The sequence below is a fragment of the Micromys minutus genome, assembly GCF_963924665.1.
Source record: "Micromys minutus genome assembly, chromosome: 26".
Lineage (NCBI taxonomy): Eukaryota > Metazoa > Chordata > Mammalia > Rodentia > Muridae > Micromys > Micromys minutus.
In genome coordinates, this window is record NC_137961.1 from 10,455,865 (window position 1) to 10,478,583 (window position 22,719).

At 39.9% G+C, this 22,719-nt stretch overlaps 1 protein-coding gene across 1 annotated transcript; it reads right to left on the bottom strand.

The window, feature by feature from the left end:
- Positions 1-20,400: 20,400 nt before the first annotated feature.
- On the bottom strand, positions 20,401-22,428 carry PLAG1 (PLAG1 zinc finger; the record flags this gene model as incomplete). Its single annotated transcript, XM_080938481.1, has 2 exons — positions 20,401-21,658; positions 22,187-22,428. 2 exons carry the CDS (start codon positions 22,426-22,428, stop codon positions 20,401-20,403), a joined length of 1,500 nt encoding a protein of 499 aa, XP_080794607.1.
- Positions 22,429-22,719: the final 291 nt, after the last annotated feature.

Sequence of the window (22,719 nt, forward strand, 5' to 3'; positions counted from 1 at the left end):
TATGTCAGCAAGCCAAAATGCTACCGAAAATATTCACGGAGAGTTAACAGTGTGTTAAGTGGATGCTTCAGAAGCGCTGGCACTTCGTACGGGGCACAGGAGGTGAGAAGTGAGGTGTGGCTGTGCTGTGGGCGGCGTCTCCACTGGTGGCTGAGTCCGTTTTTTGTCTACAAATGAAAGGAAAATTTCCGCACGGTGGGTGACAAGACCCGGCCGGGGACAGGGATCGGAAGATGAACACTGACAAAGAACCATCAAAACTCAAAGGGGTAAACAGGATGGTTACCAACTTCTGACTTTCCAAAAATAAGGCAAGAGAAAGCGAGAAACGCTTACTAAATTAGAGTCTAGGTGTAAAGGAGCTGGATTAACCCGGTAAACATCAAGCTATATGTTAAACAAACAAACAATTTTTCTCCGCATCCCTCCCCTTCTCACCTTCCTTCTCTCTTTCCCACAGGGCACTCCCCTCCCCCTGAGTCTTTTTTTTCTTTTTTCTTTTGTTCCTTCTATTGTAAATATTATATATATATATATATATATATATATATATATATATATATATATATATTAACATATCCCGATTGCGATTTTCCCGACTCCTCCTCCTCCTTTCTTCCCACTTCTCCTCCCGTCCAGATTCACTTTCTTTCTGTCAGTAGAAAGCAAACAGGCTTCTAAGGGAAATAAGAAAAGAAAACTTAACACATTGGAAGTGACAAAAGAAACAAAAAGAAGGAAAAGAGCCCAAGAAAAGACACCAGAATCAGAGACCCACTTGTTAATACACTTAAGAAATCTCACAAAAACATCTGGTAGCTCTTTACCAGTTGTGCAGTTGATAAAAACATCGTTTCCCATCCTGTAGGCTACCACTCTGTCTAAACGGTGCAGTTCATTGAGGTCCCATTTATTAATTGGTCTTTGTTCTAGCGTCTGTGCCAACAGCTTTATTTGGAAAGTCTTTTCTTGTGCTGATGAGTTCCAGGCTCTCCCTCGTTTTCCTTTCATAAAGTTTAGTGAATTTGATCTTATGTGGATGTCTTGGATCCATTTGGAGTTGAGTTTGGGCAGGGTGATAGGTATAGATCCATTTGCATTCTTCTACATGCAAACATCCAGTTAGACCAGCACCATTTGTTGAAGATGCTGTCTTTTTCCCCCCAGTGTGTATTTCTGGCTTCTTTATTAAATAAACAAACAAAGAACCCACCCCCCCAAAAAAAAAAAACCAACTACAGATATTTATAGGTATGTGGATTTATGTGCAGGACTTCAATTCAAGTGTCTGGTTTTATACAAATACCATGCTGTTTTTATTGCTATAGCTCAGCAGTACAAGGTGAAATTGCGTGAAACCTCTCTGATGAGTTATATTAGGCTTCCTCACACGTCATGGGTCCCAAGCTGGACCAGTCATTGGTTGACCATTTTCCTAATTTCTGCTCCATCTTTTACCCCTGCATATCTTTTAGGCAGAACTAAGGCTTTGTGGGTGGGTCTAACGTTTTGTAGCTGGGTTGGCGTCCCCATTTCTCCACTGGAAGTCTTGCCTGGTTATAGGAGCTGGCTGTTTGAGGTTCCATATCCTCTATTGGTAGGAGTTTTAGTTAAGGTCACTGTGATGGTTTGTATGTGGTTGGCCCAGGGAGTGGCACTATTGGGAGGGATGGCCTTTTTGGAGTACATGTAGCCTTGTGGATGTGGGCTTTAATACCCTCATCCTAGCTGCCAAGAAGCCAGTATTCTGCTCATAGCCTTCAGATAAAGATGTAGAACTCTCAGCTCTACCTGCACCACCCCTGCCTGGATTCTACCATGTCCCAGCCTTCATGATACTGGACTGAATCTCCGAACCTGTGAGGCAGCCCCAATTAAATGTTTTCCTTTATAAGATTTGCCTTGGTCATGGTGTCTGTTCACAGCAATAAAACCCTAACTAAGACAGTCACCCTCAAAGATTCCAAGGAGTTGCCATTGTCCTAGGTTTCAAGCTTGTCTTAGAGATGTCTCCTTCCCATTCCAGTTGTCTCTTTGGGCACTCTATTTCTCCATCCTCCTCTGACTGGATCCTTCCCTTTCCCATCCTCACCCTTTCCCTACAGCAGTAGCTTCACTTCCTCCACCCCACCCCCATGTCTAATCTGTTTTCCCTTCTCAGTGACAGTCACACATCCACCCTTGAGCCCTCCTTGTGATTTAGCTTCTTTGGGTCTGTGGATTGTAGCATGGTTAGCCTGTACTTTATGGCTAACATCCACTTATAAGGGAGTGCACACCACGTGTGTCTTTCTAGGTCTTGGTTACCTCATTTGAGATGATCTTTTCTAGTTTCATCTATTTGCCTGCAAATTTCATGATATCATTGTTCTTAATAGCTGAGTAATACTGAATAATGCATTGTATAATCCATTTTCTTTATCTATTCTTCAGGTAAGGGACTTCTATGTTGTTTCCAGTTTCTGGCTATTACAAACAGCCATCTATGAACATAATAGAGCAAGTCCTTGTGGTATGGTGGAGCATCTTTTGGGTTTATGCTCAGGAGTGGTATAGTTAGGTCTTTTGGTAGATCTAGTCCCATTTTTTTTTTTTTTTTGAGAAACTATCAAATTGATTTCAAAGTTACTGTACAGGTTTGTACTCCTACCAGCAAAGGAGAAATGTTGCCCTTGCTCCACACTTTTTTTTAAAACTTAGCCATTCTGATAAGAGTAAGGTGGAATCTCTGAGTCATTTTGATTTGCGTTTTCCTATGACCAAGGATGTTGAACATTTCTGAACGTGCTTCTTGGCTACTAGAGAGTCCTCTGTTGAGATTTTTTTTGTTTGTTTGTTTAGATCCTATTTTTAATTAGGTTACTTGATTTTTTGATATCTAGTTTCTTGAGTTCTTTATATATTTTGGATATCAGACCCTACTTGGATGGAGGGTCGGTGAAGATCTTCTCCCACTGTATAGGCTGCCATTTGTCCTTTTGACGGCGTTCTTTGCTTTATACAAGCTTTTCAGTTTCATAAGGTGACATTTGGTAATTGTCGATCTTAGTATCTGATCTGTTGGTGTTCTGTTTAGGAAGCTGTCTCCTGTGCCAATGCATTTGAGGCTATTTCTCACTTCATTTTCTGTTAGATTTACTGGAGCCAGTTTTGTATTGAGGTCTTTGGTTCACCTGGACTTGAGTTTTGTGCAGCTGAAAGATGAGGATCTATTTGCATTCTTCTCCAGGCAGACCAGCAAGATTGCTTGAAGATGGTTTCATTTTTTCCACTGTAAAGCTTTGGCTTCTTTATCAAACATCAAGTGTCCACAGGTGTGTGGGTTTACTTCCCGGTTTGTAATGCAATCCCACTAATCAAATTGTCTGTTTTTATGCCAATGCCATGCATTTAAAAACAATTATTACTTTGTGGAACAAATTGAAATCAGGAATGGTGGTATTTCCAGAAGTTCTTTTATTGTTCAGGATTGTTTTAGATAGTGGTTTTTTTTTTTTTTTTTTTTTTTTTTTTTTTCCATATCAAGTTGAACATTGTTCTTTCAAGGTATGTAAGGAATTGTATTGGCATTTTGATGGGAATTGCATTGACTTTGTAGATTGCTTTTGGTAAGATGGCCATTTTTACTGGGAATGGGGTGGAAAGGGGATAACGTTTGTAATGTAAATACAGAGAATATCCAATAAATTTTTTAAAAATCCTACTGATCTATTAGCATAGGAGATCTTTCCATCTTCTGCTATCATCTTCAATTTCTTTCTTTGAAGATTTGAAGTTCTTGTCATTCAGGTCTTTCACTTGCTCAGTAAGAGTTACACCAAAATATTTTATATTATTTGTACCCATTGTTATTTCCCTGATTTCTTTCTCAGACCATTTATTGTTTGTATATAGGAGGGATACTGTTTTTTTTTTTTTAAAGTAAATTTTGTATCCAGCCTCTTTGCTGAAGGTGTTTATTAGCTGTGGGAGTTCTTTGGTTGAATTTTGGCGGTTGCTTATGTATACTATCATATCATTCCTGAAAAGTGAAACTTTGGCTTTTTCCTTTTCAATTTGTATCCCCTTGATCTCCTTTTGTTGTCTACCTGCTCTAGTTAGAACTTCAAATATTATACTGAAGAGATACAGAGAGTGGGCAGCCTTGTCTTGTCCCTGATTTTAGTAGAATTGCTTTAAGTTTCTCTCCATTTAATTTAATGCATGTTATTGGCTTGCTGCATATTGCCTTTATTGGGTTTGCAGTGTGCCTTGTGTCCCTGATCTCTTCAAGACTTTTATTATGAAGGGGGTGTAGGATCTTGTCAATGGCCTTTTCATCATCTAATGAAATGATCATGTGATTTTTTTTTCTTTCAGTTTGTTTATATGGTAAATTACATTGATGGATTTTTGTATGTTGAACCATCCCTGTGTCTCTGGAATGAACACTACTTGATCATGGTGGATGATGCCTTTGATGTCTTCTTGGGTTCAGTTTGCAAGTATTTTTGTCATCAATGTTTATAAAGAAAATTGGTCTGAAATTCTGTTTTGTTGTTGAGGCTTTGTGTGGTTTAGGTGTAAGTGTGACTGTGGCTTCAGAATATGATTTTGGCAAAATGCCCTCTGTTTCTGTTTTGTGGAATAGTTTGAGGAGTATTGGCATTAGCTCTTTTTTGAAAGTCTGCTAGAATTTGGTGTTAAAACCTTATGACCCTGTGCTTTTTTTTGGGGGGGGGGGTGGGAGACTTTTAATTGTTTCTATTTCCTTAGGGGCTATACATCTATTTATATGGTTCACCTGATCTTAATTTAGCTTTGGTAAGCGGTATCTATCAGGAAAATCATCCATTTTATTTAGATTTTCCAGTTTTATGGAATACAGGTTTTGGAAATAAGATCTAATGATTCTTTGGATTTGCTCAGTGTCTGTTCTTATGTTCCCCCTTTCTGTTCTGATTTTGTTAATTTAGATATTCTATCTGTCTTTTAGTTCATTTGACTATCTTCTCTGTCTATCTTGTTGATTTTCTCAAAGAACCAAGTCTTTATTTTATTCTTTCTTTCTTTTTTTTTTTACATTTTTGTCAGTACTGTTTTTTTCAGACATTAAAATAATTTTTACATAAAACCATGTGAATATATTTTTTTAGTCAGTACTTGATTTTTTTCAAGGGCTTGACAGTATGCATTGAAAACCTAATAGTTACAATGAGCTAAAGTACATGTAAAACAAAATGTAACATGGAAATAGTTAAAGTTTTCTTGTTTTGTAAATTTTGTTTTGTTTTGTTTTGTTTTCTTTATTTCTTGGACTTCATACAGTCTGTGAGTTGTTTCTGGGGGAGTGCAAGCCTCTGGGGTTAGTATCCCACTATCAGTGACTGCATATTATGTCTGTTCTTTTGTGACTGGGTTATCTCACTCAGGATGATATTCTCTAGATGCAGCCATTTTCTTAAGAATTTGGTTAAGTCATTGTTTCTGGTGGCTGAGTAGTATTCCATTGTGTATATGTACCACAATTTTTGTATCCATTCATCTTCTGAAGGACATCTGGGTTCCTTCCAGCTTCTGGCTATTATAAATAGAGCCGCTATGAACATTGTGGTGCATATATCTTTGTTGTGTATTAAAGTGTCACTGGGGTATATGCCCAGAAGTGGAATAGCTGGGTCTTCAGGTAGTACTATATCCAATTTTCTGAGGTATCGCCAGACAGATTTCCAGAGTGGTTTTATTAGCTTGCAACCCCACCAACAGTGGAGAAGTGTTCCTCTTTCTCCGCAGCCTCGCCAGCATCTGCTGTCATCTGAGTTTTGGATCTTGGCCAATCTGACTGGTGTGAGGTGGAATCTCAGGGTTGTTTTGATTTGCATTTCCCTGATGGCTAAGGATGTCGAGCACTTCCTCAGATGTTTCTCGGCCATTCGGTGTTCCTCAACTGAAAATGTTTTGTTTAGCTCGGTACCCCATTTTTTAATAGGGTTATTTGATTCTCTGGTGTCTTTATTGATTCTTTCTATTGTTCACTTTAATTTATTGGTTTCAGCCCTGCTGAGGTTGATTATTTTCTGCCCTTCTAATTCTCTTGAGATTTTGCTTCTTTTTGTTCTAGAGCTTTCAGGTGTGCTGTTAAGCCAATGGTATGTGATCTCACTAATTTTTTTTAATGAAGGCATTTAGTGCTTTGAACTTTCCTCTTAGCATGAATTTCACTGTGCCCCACAAGTTTGGGTATGTTATTCCTTCATTTTTTATTGAATTCTAGAATGTCTTTAATTTCTTCCTTGACCCAATGGTCACTGAATGAAGAGTTGTTCAGTGTCCATGAGTTTGTCTGAGGTAATGTCTATCCTTTATGTTGAGGTGTGTTTCTTAGATGCAGGAGAAGGATCCTGCTTTTACATCCATTCTGTTAGTCTGTGTCTTTTTCTTTTTTATTAAGAAATTGAGGCCACTGATGTTGAGAGATATCCGTGATTGATTCCTGTTATTTTGGTGTGTGTGTGTGTTGTTTCTTTTTTGACTTGCTGGATTTTGATTATTTATTCCTTGTGTTTTCTTGGGTGTAGTCTGTAGGTGTTCTATAGGCTTCTTGTAGTCATCTCTTTCTTTAGGTTAAAACTTTCTTCTATGATTTTGTTGAAAATATTTTCTATGCCTTTCACCTGGGTTCCTTCTTACTCTTTTCTTGTTACTCTTAGATTTTGTCATTGACCCCCAAATCAGAGAGGTCCTTTTGTGGGAAGGTATGCTGGATTCTTGTGGTGGGCACTGCAGCCTGGAAGCCAGAGGTGGATCAGGTGAGCTAACAGTCTGTCTCACTCAGGGCTGAAGTGATTTCCTTTGCAGACCTCCACTTGGCTATACCCAAGCTGCTGGTCTTTCTCAGCAGGGACCCTAGTTGCCCCTACCTGCTCCAGCAGTCATCTCTGAATTGCTCTGTGATTTTTGCATGTATTTTTATGCAGAATATAGTTCTCTTAAGCAATAGATCAATTTATAGAGGGAATACATGAAATTTCCCCAAAATGGCCAGAGAATATCTTAATTACTAAAGCTATTGAGTTAACCTCAGGAATAAGACACCAATGCCTGTCATCATTATTGCTTAATATTCTCTTGTGTTTGAGTAAATATATTAAAACAGAAATGTAAAATGAATGACATGGATCCAGAAGATACACAAAGGCATCCATTTAATGACAGAAATACTAATTTCCACTGTTGTGCCAATATTCTTAACTATGCAGCAATTGACTACTTTTTAATGTTCTAGTATTGGAAAAAATAGATATAAAATGGACAGACAAAATTTAAATCACATCCAAAAGAATTTAACAAAAAGAGAAAGTGGATATGGAGAATCTACGATATTTACAGACATCAAACAAAATCTTAAAGAATGGAGGTTTCCACATCATCTTGGATACTGAGCTACTCATTCTGAACTTCTGTTAAAACAACCATCTAAATGATTTGCCACAGTTTGGGAAAAACAGAGGGTTCACTTCGATATTAAATAACGTATTCTTAAAGTTCTCAGTTTGAGCATATGTCCAAGGCCACAGGTTAACAAAATAAAACAACCACAAAGTACAAAAGGAAGTACAGAGAGCATAGCTTTCAGAACTAGGTAGAGACAGGATAAGGTAAGGACACCTATATATACACTAATACACAGAAGTGTAGGGACCCCAGGACTAGAAACTGGCTTACCCAAGTCAGTAAATGACCAGAGCTGAAGGCGGGCTACATAGAAGCAGGACCCACACACTGCTCAGCCCTTGACGCCATCACTACTGAACTTTCATTTGCATCTTACACTTGATAAGCAAACAAATAGGTTTATGTATAAAATGGAAACAAAGGTAATCTTATAACAAAATCTGTGAGGCCAGGGAGACTCAGATGATTTTCCAACAGCAGAATTCTTTCCTGGGGCTGGGTCCCATATAATAATGTCTGGAAATCTATAGCATAGGACAATGTATAACCAACTTAAATAGAAATGTAAAGCTTTAGGGGTTGGAGAGATGGCTCCGCAGTTAATGGCACTGGTGTTCTACCAGAGGACCTGTGTTCAGTTTTCAACATGCGCAAGAGGCCACCAACCTTCTGTAACTCCAGTTCCAGGGGATCTGGCGCCCTCTTCTGGTCTCTGAAGGCAGTGGCTTGCATGTGTTGCGCAGATGTACATTGACAAACACCCGTACACATAACATAAAAAGTAATAAGTCTTAAAGAAAAAAAGCAAATTCAAAGCTTTGAAATGGTTTCTGTGCTGTCTTTTCATGCCAAAGACGTGGAAAATAATATTGCTGAAAATTTTAGAAAGCAGATCATATAGATGATCAATTTCCCTATGTATAAAATTTTTTTAAATAAATAAATCAGAAACGCACAAGAAAACGAGCAAAGGGTACATAACCAGGTCGCAGAAGAGAAATTAGATATAAAACTGAGTTTTGATCTAATAGTAAAATCAAGGAAATGAGAATTAGTGTAAGAGTTGAAATACCTCTCTGCTCCTTTAAACTGGCATGAATGAACAGGAAAGCAGGGGTGGCTGTTTCCTCCCGGAGTTAGGTAACATCAACTAAAACACGAGCCAGGCTTTTCTGTGCAGATTTGTCTTAATCAGCCCATGTGAAGCAGGAAGATCTACCCTAAATGTGGGCAGATACCTCCTGGTGGCAGCTAAAATAAAAAGACACCGAAGAAGAGAAGTTGGCTTCTTGGCTGCTTGCTCTCCCTCTTGCTGACAAGTTCATCTATTCTGCTGTGGAGGCATTGCTTCATTGATACTAGAACTCACATCTTCAGGATCTCAGCATAGACTACAGACCACAACCCAGGCTCTATTGGGACTGCTGGGATATCAAGTCTCGTGGACTGAGCAACCACCAGAGTCTCAGCCTCTGTCTTGTGAGCTATAGTCCATATATGTGTGTGTGTGTGTGTGTGTGTGTGTGTGTGTGTGTGTGTGTGTATCTATCTATCTATCTATCTATCTATCTATCTATATATATATATATATCAGCCGTTGTTGGACTGTATGAACTATACTGTGTAAGTCAATCTAATAAACTCCTTAGTGTATACTCATTCTATTGGTTTTGTTCCTCTAGAGAACTCCAATACAAATGGTTAACTGACATTCCTATTGTCTCCCCACATTTCTTGGAAGTTTCAGTATCTTACTGAGGAAGACGGTGGCACCCTTCTGGGGAAATAGGCATATATGAATAGCAACCCAGAGAACAAACGCATGTAGACCACCTGTTTTCACCCAAGGAAACTACATGAATGTACGTTGGTGCTGCTGTTATGGAAAGCAATCTGAGCATTTTGACCGCAACTGAAGAGGGTTTGAAGAATTCAAAGTTCTTTCATGTTCTTTGAATTATCTTACTTTTGTGGGGGTGAGCTAGTAGGTTTTTGTGACTCAATATGATATTTTTTCATGCCACAGAATTTTCAGTATTGATTACTATTGAACTACTGAACTCCATATACGTAATTCACAGCCCCTGTTCCTTGGGGTCTTGTTGCTACCCCGACTTTTATGTGGCCTCATGGGTACTCCTAAGATAATGTACCACGGGCCAAACCATATATGGTCTTGTCTGTCTCTGCCTGCCCCTCCCCCTCCCCCCTCCTGCACTTCCTATACAGTTGTATTGAAAACTCAGGGGTTCATAGCCAAGATCTTACCAAGACTCTATCAGGTTTGGATCTGCAGAATGATCATAGAATGTGGGGCCACGGTGGAGTAAGAAGGGAAGTTTCCGTACTACCTTCCAGTTCCCATGATGACTGTAACCCAGTTACAACCAAAACGTCCTTTCCTTCTATGCTCAGATGGTGGTGGTGGTAAGCGTTATTACAGACTGGAGTTGGGCAGTTGTGATACCATTTTACATGTTAGAAGTACATGAGAATGTACACATTTCTTCTTCTTCTTCTTCTTCTTCTTCTTCTTCTTCTTCTTCTTCTTCTTCTTCTTCTTGTTCTTCTTCTTCTCTCTGTCTCTCTCCCTCCTCCCTCTATTCCCCTCTTCCTTCCTTTTTTTTTTTTTTTTTTTTTTTTTTTTTTTTAAAGTAAGGCTCTAAATGTTTTTTGAAAGGCTCAGAGGTGAAGATTTTGGGAAACATGAATTACTAGTGCTCTAAGTTTATCAAATGGATCAATCCATTGATTATTACAAAACGTATGGCACTATAGAGAGGTGGCAGAAACTTAAGAACTGGGACTCAGGGGAGAAGTAGGTAATTGGGGGCACACCTTGGGAGCTATATCTTGTCAGCTGCCTCTTCTTATTCTCACTGTAAGCCTCCATGAGGCAAGCAAATGCTTATTTGCTAGTTAGGGCCTCGCCCATGATGCCTTTACCACAGCACATCCACAGAGCCGAGTGACTGTAAAAGGAAATCTCCAAAACCACCAGCAAACATACGTCGTTTCTTTCTGAGTTTTCACCTTTGGGATCTTGCCCAAATTAGGATGGCCTTGACTTAATATGCAAGTAAAATGCATTTCAGAATAGAAAGCACACCGCAGTTTTAAATTTTGACCTTTTCCAGGGCTAGCGGTGTCTTTCAATTGCCTTTTGTAATCCTGGGGGACAGCCACCAACTGCAGATCCCAGTTAGCAGAAGTAACAGGCAGTCTTCAGTGCTGTGCTGGCTGGGCTTTGTGCACTAAGGGCAGTTTCAACTTAATCGGCTGTGGGATGGGAAGGGCCCCATTCTACCTTAGGAGCATCTGTATTTGGAAACATTCAGACCAGGACTCACGAAATACTTTCACTTCCCCATACATTTATACTGTCAACACTTGGAGGGTTGGGTGCACACTAGATAATTCACAAAAGTTTGTAGAACAGGATGGATACTGTTTTTGTGGGATTCCTACCGAGGCAGGTGTGCTGGCTCAGCCACACTTGCCATCAAATTCAGTTCCCTAATCTGATTGCCTTTGACTACAGATCTACAGTGTCCTCTGGATATAGGCATCCTTGTGGTCCCCTAACTTCTTCCCAGTGTTAGGGTCTCTCTAGATCTGGTTACAAAGGTAAGCTTCTTCAATATAATTTTCTACTCGAATATTTTTTAGGGTCAAAACATCATTTAAAAAGCATGTCCAAAATCTTCTATTCAGCAAGAGTTGTCTGATTTAAACTCTAACTGGATTTTTCAAGGTCTTTTTTAAAAAATAGGTTTTTTTGTTTTTTTTTTTTTGAGATTTATCTATCTTATGAGTGTTTTGCTCAGATGTATGTGTATGTATCCGGCGTGTGCCTGGTGCTTGGACAGGTGATGGGGGGCATCAGATCCTCTGGAACTAGGGTTATGGATGGCTGTGAGCCACCATGAGGGTGCTGGGAATTGAACTTGGGTCTCTTGGAAGAAGCACATGTGCTCCTAACAGCTGAGCCATCTCGTCAGCCCCATTTACTATCTCTTAACGTCTTACGATGTCATGAGGGCTCAAGTGTCCCCAAACAGCTTAGAGGGGGTCCTTACTCCTTTTCTGGGTGTGGTAAGAATTTAAAGTACAACCCACAGCTACTTTCTTGACTATCAAATGTATTTGAAAACACACATATTACTTTTAAAAATACTTTTTTTCCCTAGCAAATTTCCAATAGTTGGACTAAATCTAGAGTTACTGGTGTCAGTTTACTAATTATCTTCTGCTGTGATGGTTCAAGTCTAAATTGTCCTCTATAGACCGATGGGTTTGAACACGTGGTTCCCAGCCAGTCGTAGTGTTCGGAAGGCTGCAGAACCATATGATGTCGTAACTATCTAGTGGATGTAGGCCACTGGGAGTAGGTCTATGGGGTGTATTATCCCTGACATAATTTCTGCTTCCCAATTGTCCAACAGAAGTAGCTTCCTCATGCTTCTAACAACTGAGCTCCCCCTGTTGCGATACTGAAGTCTCCCAAACAGTGAGTCATGACTCACCCTTCTTTCCCTGTTTCTGTCACACAGTTTGTCACAGTAATAGGAAAAGTGGCTAGTGGATACACATTGATCACACTTTTGCTTCTGCTAACTGCTTCTTATTTCTCAAGTAGAAAGAGCTGAATTTATTTTCAGAATTCTTAGGTGTCTGAGTCTACCTTTTTGCTTAAACATCTGTTTAAGTTTGAAATGGTCGAAATATTTTTCAACCATTTCTGTTGGCTGATATCGCATTCCTTTCCAAATGGCAAATATAATGAATCTATAGATCTTTGTTTTTGTCTTTTTCTAGATTCAAGTTTGAAAGACTAGATTATTATTATTTTATTTTTGAGTACTAAGTCTTAAGATGGCTGAGTCTTTTAGGCGGTAACTGTGACTTGTCTTTGATCCAAATGTTATGAGTCAATTATCTGCAACAGGTGTAGACAGGTGCTTGGGCTGTACAGTATCTGAAGACTAGGTGATACAGGGAAACCACTGTCCGGTGAGACCAGACGCATCTTTGGAGAAGAACCATTTGGATGGTAGAAGACAAGTCAAGTTTTAGCATGTGGAATTCCCGGGCAGGAGGAATGAATGAATACATCCCAGGGAAAGAGAGCAGGTGATCTGACGGCAAAGCGTTGGAAAAACTCAGGGTCTATTTTGACCAGGGAGTTACTCCACGAAATGAGAGCAAAGTTACAGGGAAAGCAAAGAGGCGAAACGGGCAGATATTGTTACTAATGAAAGGAAAAAAATTTTGGATTTTAAATCACAAACTTGAAACTCTCTAGACAAAGTTAGTGTTGAGGAGAGCACATGGTCATGCTCTATGAAAGGATTTATGGCAGAAAATTTACTTCAGTACCAAGTAGTACTTTACCTTTGGAAAGGGTATTTAGGATTGTGTTGAAGTCACCCTGAAATGCTTGTGGTTTGTGTTCATTACAGCACGGGCTCGTTCTGGTGTAGGAAGGCTAACATGCTTTAGAGTCTTTCCACAGGGAACCATAACTGAGGAGCTTAACCTGATCAGACAACAAGGATTCCCAGGACACGAAAAGCAGGAACCTGCTTAGGAAGTACCATCACTAGAGGACATTTTAGAAACAGCAGTTTGCTAATGTGTTCCAGTAAGATGATTGGCATCACAGGCTAGATTTTTAAAATGATCTCCAAGGAAGATTAAAGTTCTGTAAGAATAAATATGATAGATCACAGACCACAGGTAGAATCATTTGGGAAATTTAATATTATAAACGGAAAAGTCTTTGTGTCTTTCATGTGCACCTTTTCCAAAGCCTGGGGCCTCGACTATGATGTTCATTTATTTATGTGTGTATGTGAGGTGGATGTATGTTGAATGTGCACACCCATGCTCACACATGAAGAGGTCAGAGATGAAAAGTGTCATGGGTGCTCTATCACTTTCTGCCTTATACTGAGACAGGATCTCTGGCTGGAGTCAAATCTCATTTCAGCTGTGCTGACTGGACAGAGCTCAGAATCTGTTTTGTCTCCATCTGCCATTGTTGGGGTTACAGATACATGCAGTGCTTTCTCTCTGACGAGGGTGCTGGGAGTTGAACTCATGACCTCAAGCTTACACAGCACCTTTACCCACTTTTCTATCTCCGCAGCCTATCTGACCACAGTATTGTAATGAATGAATCATGTGATTTCATAAAAATGTATGATTTACAAACATTTTCACTTATATATTTATAATACGCATTGGTATTTATTCCAAGCACTGAGGAAAGCAAGGCTGGGCTTTTTATAATTATTTTTCTTATTAAGAAAAAATTATGTTCACCTGCAGTAACAGCAGCCTAAGATTGGTACAAAAGGGAATTTTGGGGATTCCTTTGTGGGTACAATCACCACAAAACACTGTTTTCTAAAGCAGACAGAACCTGGAAATTGATGTATTTTGTTATAAGATATCAGAGCAAAGAGGCCCCACTTACTTCATAAGGTCACCTCTTAAAAATGAGTTAAAGCCAGATATAATAGGGTTCTATAGAAAAACAAATTGGGGTGTGGTTAAAGCCCAAGGCTGGTCACTGTCAGGGCAGAATTTGCTTGTGAGAATTCACTGTCCCCCCCCGCCCCCCGTATGATTAGAAGAGGACCACCAAAATCATAGAGTAACTTCACTCCAATTAATTTAAATATTAACTCTACATAAGATATATGTTCAATTTGACATCTGAATTGGTTGACCAGAGAGACTACCAAGCCTTGTCAAATAAACTGGTGAGTGACCATGAGATTTCCCTGTGGTATAGGATACAGTTGAAATGAAGATATTTTGATGTTTCTTGCTTTAGGCTGAAATTACACACACTTACTCACTTTATCTCTAGGACAAAAGATAGTTCTGAATGGCTCAAATCAAATTCTGGCTTCCCGAGAAGACACTGCTGCCACCTGCCTTGGATATGTCACCAGCGAGCACATTCCTCCTTTTAATGACACTGATTTCTTTGGAGTTCCAGGACTTAGCTAAACAGTGAGAGCCCTCCTCTTTAGGACACAGTTGAGAAAATGTTAAGAAAACCTTGCTACAGCTGGACTGGAGTTTTCGCTCTTAGTGATGAACCACGGTTATTCGGTTTTCATTTAGCTCCAAACAGTCGGCACTACTGGATCTAGATGCAGAAAGAAAACTACAATCTAATGACGTTTTCATAGCAGAGGTCATGCCCTAAAACAAATTAATCTTAAGTGTCGTTTTTCTGAGTATTCTGCTCTTGGGTGTTAAAAAAAGCCACATTCCCCCCCTCTACGCCACCCTTGAAGTACTACATGTGATCAGATTTACATAGGAATGTATCGTGTTCATTCTAAGGACTAATGTGGGATACTTTCACACTTGCTAAGATTAAGGGCAGAATGATAAATACCAGAACCCCTGTTTCTTACCTGATCAATGTACGCAGAAAAGCGGCTATTGTGTCTTGTGTCAGTGAAGGTTCACAGAGGGCACTGGGTCCTCAGGACCGGGAGTTAGGAACAGCTGTGAGCCATTGTGTATGCTGGGAATGGAGCTTGCTCTGCTGCAAGAACCTTTGCTGCTAAGGAATCTCTTCCCCCTCTCCCAAAGCTCCAAAGTCTTAAATGTCCCAGAATTGTCCACTTCATATAAAACTAACGACTTTCTGGAGTCTGTGGTTCCGGCCTTAAGTCAGTGGGTAAAAAATGTTTAGTGGTTGTAGAGGGATGCATCCTCCATCCATGAGTTATACAGACTGCTCAAAGTAGACTCTGTGCATTATGGAAAAAAACACAAAAGGACATAAATTTGGGAGAGAGTAAGCAATAATTCAAGAGACATGAAGGGTAAATATGATCTATTTGTCTGTGTATGTGTGCGTGGAAATTCTCAAAGAATTAATAAACACACTAGAAGAAAAATGTTACAGCAAAGTATCACCTATGAAGATTAGGGGCAGACCTCTGTTATGTAAAGTTATTCTGAATCCGGTGTCATTGAAGGTTCATGGCGTGAAGCGACTGTACAGAGGACACGCACACACACAGTCTTTGTCTATATTTTATACAAATACAACAGTAGTTTGTGAATACATTTTAAGTACATGATATACATGATAAGCCACTTGATTTCCCAATATCACAGAATAGCAATTTAAAATGCAATAAAAATATACAAAATTAAGTCTGGAATGCAGATTTTTTTTTCATTTCTATTTGACTCAAAACTTTACCATTAGAACATTTTTAGAGTACTAGTCCAAACACCTTTTCATTAGCTAAAAAAACAAAAACAAAAAACAAAAAAAAAAATTTCAGCAGTCAGCTTATGTTCAGGCATGACGCAATCCATTTCTCTAATGGATCCCCAGTTTCTGTTAAATTCAAAGGGCTGTTAGTGACTTGCAGCACGCTCCGCACTCCACACCCTATGTCAAGCCCACTTTCCATTCTGAGTTACAGTCACCTTGTGGACAAAAGCTGGGTTTGTTCTGGTAATTTGCACATCCAAAATCTCCTTTTGCAAGCGCACATGAATACACTGTGGTGGTGTAAAAGTTTGTTAATGACAATTTAAGTCACAGTATAAAAATATATTGTACACCTTTACACCTATATAGTCCTTTTCCTATGGATAAAAAAATACAAGTGAATGAGACAGAGGTTTGTAGCACCATGAAGAGTTGTATCCCACGTGACAGTAGCAGCAAGATCCCACAGAACGCTGAAGGAGGGCTTCTGAGAAGACAGACATCCATTCTGGTCCGTCTGTACCATCGAAGTATCTTATACACCAGCGATAACTGTGTCATCTTTAGAGATAGATAACTTATCAAACGACACTGCCTTCCATCCCCAGGGGCCACTAACATTGTGGAAAGGCTTATTGGTGATCCCTGTCTGCTAGGAAGGCTGATGGCATTATCTCGTTCAATCTCAGAGGAGTGCTCTGTGGGTACAACACAGTTCAGGTATTTATGCCGGCCTACACCATCAGGCTAGATTGTGCTGTAGACCTGGCTGCTGACGTCATGAGCGAAATGAGACAAACTCACTAAGGAACTCATTTGTCAGAAGGAAAAAAAAAAAAAAAAACCCAAAAAACCAGCCTGCCTTCATGAAGGGTGAATACTCAAGGTCGCCAAGATCTCCTTCAATGTCACATGGATCTCAGTAGGCTAGAAGCAACTTGGGTGAACTGGTATCTTTTAACTTACTTACGGACTGGGAAGACAGACAGTGTGCTTTGAGATATGTAAACCTTGTAAAAAAATAAACCATTGTAAAACCGTATGAAAAGACACACACTGATTCTGTGCAATATAGCAAATCGATAAGAAAACACTGTAAAAATGTACCTGTTTAAAATACCATCTACCATTTTTTTTTGTACACAAAGCATTATATATCAAAGGCCTACATATATATCATCTAATGGCACTTGAAATGAATATAATAAGTCTTAAAAATAAAAGGCATAACATATAGGAAAGTTTCTGTAGAAATTTAGGTTCTTTTTGAAAGTGCTATATCTTGTAGTATGTGAAGTATAGAGGTTGACCAAGCTCTATTTTTTAAATTGGCCTATATATGTACTGTTCACTAGATGAATGATCCTGAAATATGTACTCTATAACATTCATTATTAGCTTAATAAAGCACTCAGCTCTGGCTCATATTTCACTCAGTACGTGGTTTTAAAAAACCGTCACTGTCCAAATTAACACAATATATCACTATATTCCACAAATGACTAGAAAAATAAAGCACAAGCAACAAATAGGCAAAAACACACAGCTGGGAAGAAATGCCAAACCGAAATAAAAACAACAACAAAAAAAAAAGCCGCATACAGACTGGTGCATGATCCACCAAGGCAACTCAAATCTTAGAAACCTGAACAAGTGATAGGATTTCAAACAAAGGCTTAGGAGAAAATAACCACAAAGGTGGTGTTGCTAAATATCAATGGATTATATTGCTTACAGTGCCAGGCCTTACTGCGCTCACTCCTGAAGCTCTGCCGTTTGCACGCACAACACGTGAAAGTCGAAGTGAATGGGGCTCAGCATCTCGTCTGAGGTCCAATCTCCACACTAAACTGCTTTAGTTAATGTTAATCCCTTTTCTTTCAGCCAAGCTAAGGCACTATCAGAAATTCCAAGGACCATGGAGAATGAAAAGGGCGTTGGCAAGACCTATCGCTAAGCAGTCCTACCTCAGATAAAACAAGTGACAGTATTTTCTACGGGGTGGGGGAGCGCCAATTCTGTGTTAACGTCCCTGTTAAAACACTGTGCAATTAGAATAAAGAAGCTGCCTGATCTTTAATAGAAAATCTATAAAAAGGGTTTAGTGACCATTGCAGTCAAAAAAAAAAAAAAAAAAAAAAAAAAAACCCACCCAAAACCAAAAACGAATTTGCTTATTTCCCTCTTACTTTGAAGTGTTATTCAAGTCTGTGGGGGCAGCAACAGGTAAAGAGGTGTACATACAAGGAAAAGTAAGACTCTACATTTTAACACTGGTACCCTGGAAGATGTGTATTAGAGTTCCGTGCTGGGCAAGAATTAGGATTAAAAATATATTTATTATATATATATATATATATACACACACACATATATGGCGCCATTCCCATTTCGAAATGCTTTATCTCATATAGCCTGGTACTCCCTTTTTTTTTTTTTTCAATTAGCAGTGAAATACATACAGCCTATGAAGGCCAATGTCTCAGGTCATTAATGTGACTTCTTAAGCAATTTTTAGATAGAATAAACTAGTGCTTTCATATGTGGTGTTTATGAACTCTACATAAAAATAGTTTTGTTTTTTTTTATTTACTTGTGCTCTGTCACCAAATGTCCTCGCCTTTTAAAGTGGTGATTAAAGCAATATGGAACACTAATCATCCAACTAGAACATTAGGTAAGTGATCTGTTTCATAGAAACTAAGCAGTCATGAAGCAGAGCGAAGCGCCCACTTTCAGAGTGAGTGCGCCCCCACCCGCAGCTCAGGAGCAGCTTGAAGAGTTAAAATGTATTTCCTTATTAACATATATCATTTTAATGCCTTTGGAACACTTTTTTTTCTTAATAAAATGTATTTTTTTCACAATAAAATTTAAATACATAAGTAAAAAAACTACCGCTCTAGGGTTAGAACCAGGTGCCGAGCCCTCTAGAGAGCAACTCTGATTCTATGAAGTGCACTAGACGTGTGCGTGACATAGTGAAAGCCCCATTCACATGACAGTTTACACTTCTCAATTTAGACTACTCCCAGGCATTGTAAATAATGCATTATAGTCAGAAATCGGTAATTACGTTTAGAATGATGGGTAAACAACATAATATGCAGTGATACCTGGCCCTTAAAGAAGGGAAGGAGCTTCCCCATACAGGGCTAACGAGTGCTCAGAAATTAAAAAATAAGTTTCTTCTTCTTCTTCTTTTAAAAAGAGATACATACTCTTCTATAAATCTCCCCTCACTCCTGTTCCAACAGAAGGGGGTCTCAAAATAAGGTGTTAACAAGTGCTTCATAAGTCTTGTAGGTTGATGCCACAAATAACCCTTAGGAAGATATACATGGAACTATCGAGCACATTTCTGATGGCTGTCTGACAAGAGGAAGCCCACTGCTACCTCGCTCAGTGAGCGCTGCATCCTTGGCGCATTCATATTCATTTGGTGTTTGCTTTATTTTCCTGTTTCCTCTATAAATTCGACTTATTCCCAACATGCCTCCTGTTTCCCAGAGATGTGTGAAAGTGAGGTCTTAACAGCGTTTGATTATGTAAAACTGTGGAACTCCTCAAGTTGCTTTTTGATGTGTTTAATTTGTAAGTTCTCCATCGAAACGCAGCGGGGAAGGATGGATATGCGCTGAGCGAGAGCGCAGAAGACAAGACTGCCGGTTTAGAAGTGCGGCGACAGACAGGCTTTTACTCTGCACCCAAGGAGTCCAGTTCTCAGTTCTGGCAACAGTGGGAATTCTCTAGACAGGTGCTGGGGTTTGGCTGTATATTTTACATCCATCTTCCTGTTGAGGAGTCTATCACCCCGACGATCGAGGCAGCCCAGCCACTCTGGGTTTTACACATTTACCGTTTATCGTCCCACAATGGCTCTCAGACTCCGGACAAAGTAAAAATGCTGGCATACCGAAGCCATCCTGGGGTATGAAAGGCGAAGGGCATACAACAGAACGTCTCTACACTGATCCTGGAGACGCTGGTGCCACACGCTGATAATGCAAAGATGGTTGAAAGGCAGCACAGCAGCCCCTAACACAACGCCTGTGCTAACACACAAGCAGTGCTAACACACCTGTGACATCTCTAGGTTTTAGATACTCAAAGTCTTACACTATGTTAGCCAGACAATAGCAGTCTTCAAAATATATTGATCTGAAATGATGGTATATTTAAGAAACCACTAGACTTTCTCCAAACTGGATTCTTAACTCACTTAAAACACACTTGATTATGAATCCATTTAGTGGCTAGTTAAAAAAATAAAAAAAGTGAAACACTTCAGTTATGCACACACATTTCATAAGATTTACATTGTACTGCATATTTGCCAAAAAAAAAAAAAGTCCAATGCCCACTGCTATTAGACAAAAATCAAATTTTATGGTCTAACAAGTCCTGAGTTGAACATAGGACTTGTAAAATTTAGTGATAATAATGGCGCTCCTATATGAAATATAATGCCGAGACTATGACGACTGCAGCAAAGCAGGAGAAATAGCAAACGTAGTTACACATGAACGCTTTCGAAGCTTATCAAAGAGGCTGGTTCCTATTATTTACTGGCTTCGTAAAACCTGGTATTATACAAAAGCAGAAGTTTGTGTATTGTGTTAGAGTAGGCACTAGAATATAACCGGTCATGGTCATCGAAGGCGGGGCTACGCAAGCACTTCCGGGTGAATCCTTCCGCCCAGGCCCTACTGAAATGCCTGGTGGAAACGGGGCAGGGTAGTGCTTGAGCTTAGGCTGCTGGTGAAAGCCGCTGACAGCGAGTGCAGAGAACCAAGACCCACCGCGTTCGCAGGATCCTGGAGATCCTGTGTTTGTGTGGGCAGCTGAGAAACAGAGGGATGAGCTTCGTCCTGGGAATAGCTCATCCCGAGGCTCCCCACTGAAAGCGGATTATAAGGAGGACCATTCAATGGTATGAAATTGAACAACTGAGAGAAATCCAATGCTGGTGTGTTGAGGGGGTCACTGATAGAGATAGAGCTCTTTGACAGGGAGAGGTCCCCAGCACCATCATCTGGGGACCCACTCTGAGGATCTAACCCCAACTTTGATGACGACGCTTGAGAATCCTGGGAGGAAGATGGTGCGCCACCTTGTAACTCCATCAGGTAACTCTCGATTTCCCCCTTTAATGGCTGTTCTTTTTCAGGAAGAGAGATTGCGTATGAGGTAGAACTGAATGGGCATTTGAAAGCAAGATGATGGGAGGGGCGAACGGCATCCATATCTATGGGGCACGTCATCCCCAAAGGTAAAGTTGTTATCATTTGGTGAGCAGACCCGGAGCTCTGCATGGACTGAAATGGAGTGTTGTAGAGGTTTAACTGCAGAGTGTTTGTGAATGGCTTTGACAAGAGTTCACTGGAAGGTAAGGACATGACCGGCAGGAGTTCATCTTTTATAGGCACAGACATGTTGCAGGTGAATGGGTCCAGGAAATCTACTGGTTCGGTTTTGACCTTGAGAAGCTCTTGATTGTGACTCTTCTTCATGTGGCGAGTGAGGTGATCCTTTCGTCCGAATCTCTGTGCACAGTACTGGCAGAGGAAGTCCTTCCTTCCGGTGTGCACCACCATGTGCCTCCGCACATCCTTCCGGGTGTAGAACCTGCGTTCACAGTGCTCGCACTGGTGCTTCTTCTCTTTCACGCCCCCGGATGACTTGCCTGCGTGAGACTTCAGGTGCTCCAGGAGCACACCTGTGCTCTCAAAAGTCTGCAGGCACACCTTGCAGGTGAGGTCACCACTGGTGGCGGCGTGCAGGGCCAAGTGCCGCTTAAAGCCAAGCTTGGTGTTGTAGCTCTTACCACACTCTTCGCATTTAAAGGTTTCTTTGTTGGGGTCATGTGTATGGAGGTGGTTCTTCAGATGGTCCTTCCGGTGAAACATTTTCTCACAATAATTACACTTGTGGGTTTTCTCAGGAGAGTGAGTAGCCATGTGCCTTTAAACATAGATATAGTCTGTGAGTGATTATCTTAGCAAAAAGGTACGTATTCACTTTAAAAATGGGCAGATAATCTACTAATGCTAAGACCCAGCTCTCTTAATAAAGGATCTACCTAACTAACACACACCACAGGATAGTTAACACACTGCAAAACTTGAGCCATCTAATTGCCACTTCTCTAATTGCCACTTTAGTGTTGACTGGTTTTTAGCTCTCATTACAAAAGTAAGCAAGCAAGACTGAACATACTCCTGTACTGTCCACAACCTTTTCATGTAGAAATTTCTCTACAAATGGAAATTCTACTCTCATTAAGCATTTTACTTAAAAAAAAAAATTCAAAGACACTAACACAAATGTCTGTGATTTAAAATACTGCAAGCTAGCCAATATCTAATCTACTTAACATTTCCTCTGTAAATCAGCTGAGAAATGTGTATTCAGATATACACACACTTACAATGGCTTCAGATGGCCAACACAAGAGAAAGTATAATCTGAAAGACAAATAGAGTGTAGTACCTTTGTAATTTGTACTTAGAAACAAAGGCCTTGGTGCAGTCTTGGTGTGTGCACTTGTAGGGCCTCTCTCCCGTGTGAGAGAAGGAGTGAACCTTTAATTTCTCAACACTGTTAAAGGCCTTGTCACACAGTTGGCAAGGAAAGTTTTTTCTTGGTTTGCTTTCACCACGCTTACGTTTCCCTGAAGGGGCTTTCTGGGTATCTCTTACTTCTGACAAATCACCGGGAATGACAGTGGCCATCGCAGCCTAAACCAGGCCTTCTTGTTGGACACCTGGGAACTGCCCAACTCCACTAAGTGATATAGCTTTAGGTGGCTTCTCAAGTTTCATGTGGTCGTAAAAGAAAGCAAAAAGGGACTGGAAAAAAAAAATAAGAAACAACTAGTTTGTAACTAAACTCAATTAAAAAAAAATTACTTGCTTTGTGATGCTTTTGAATTAAAAAGAGAAACCATAAAATGGATTCAGCTGGTCCAATGTAATATCTGTAGGTTTCTTGGTATTTTCCAAAACAGATATAAACGCATTGCT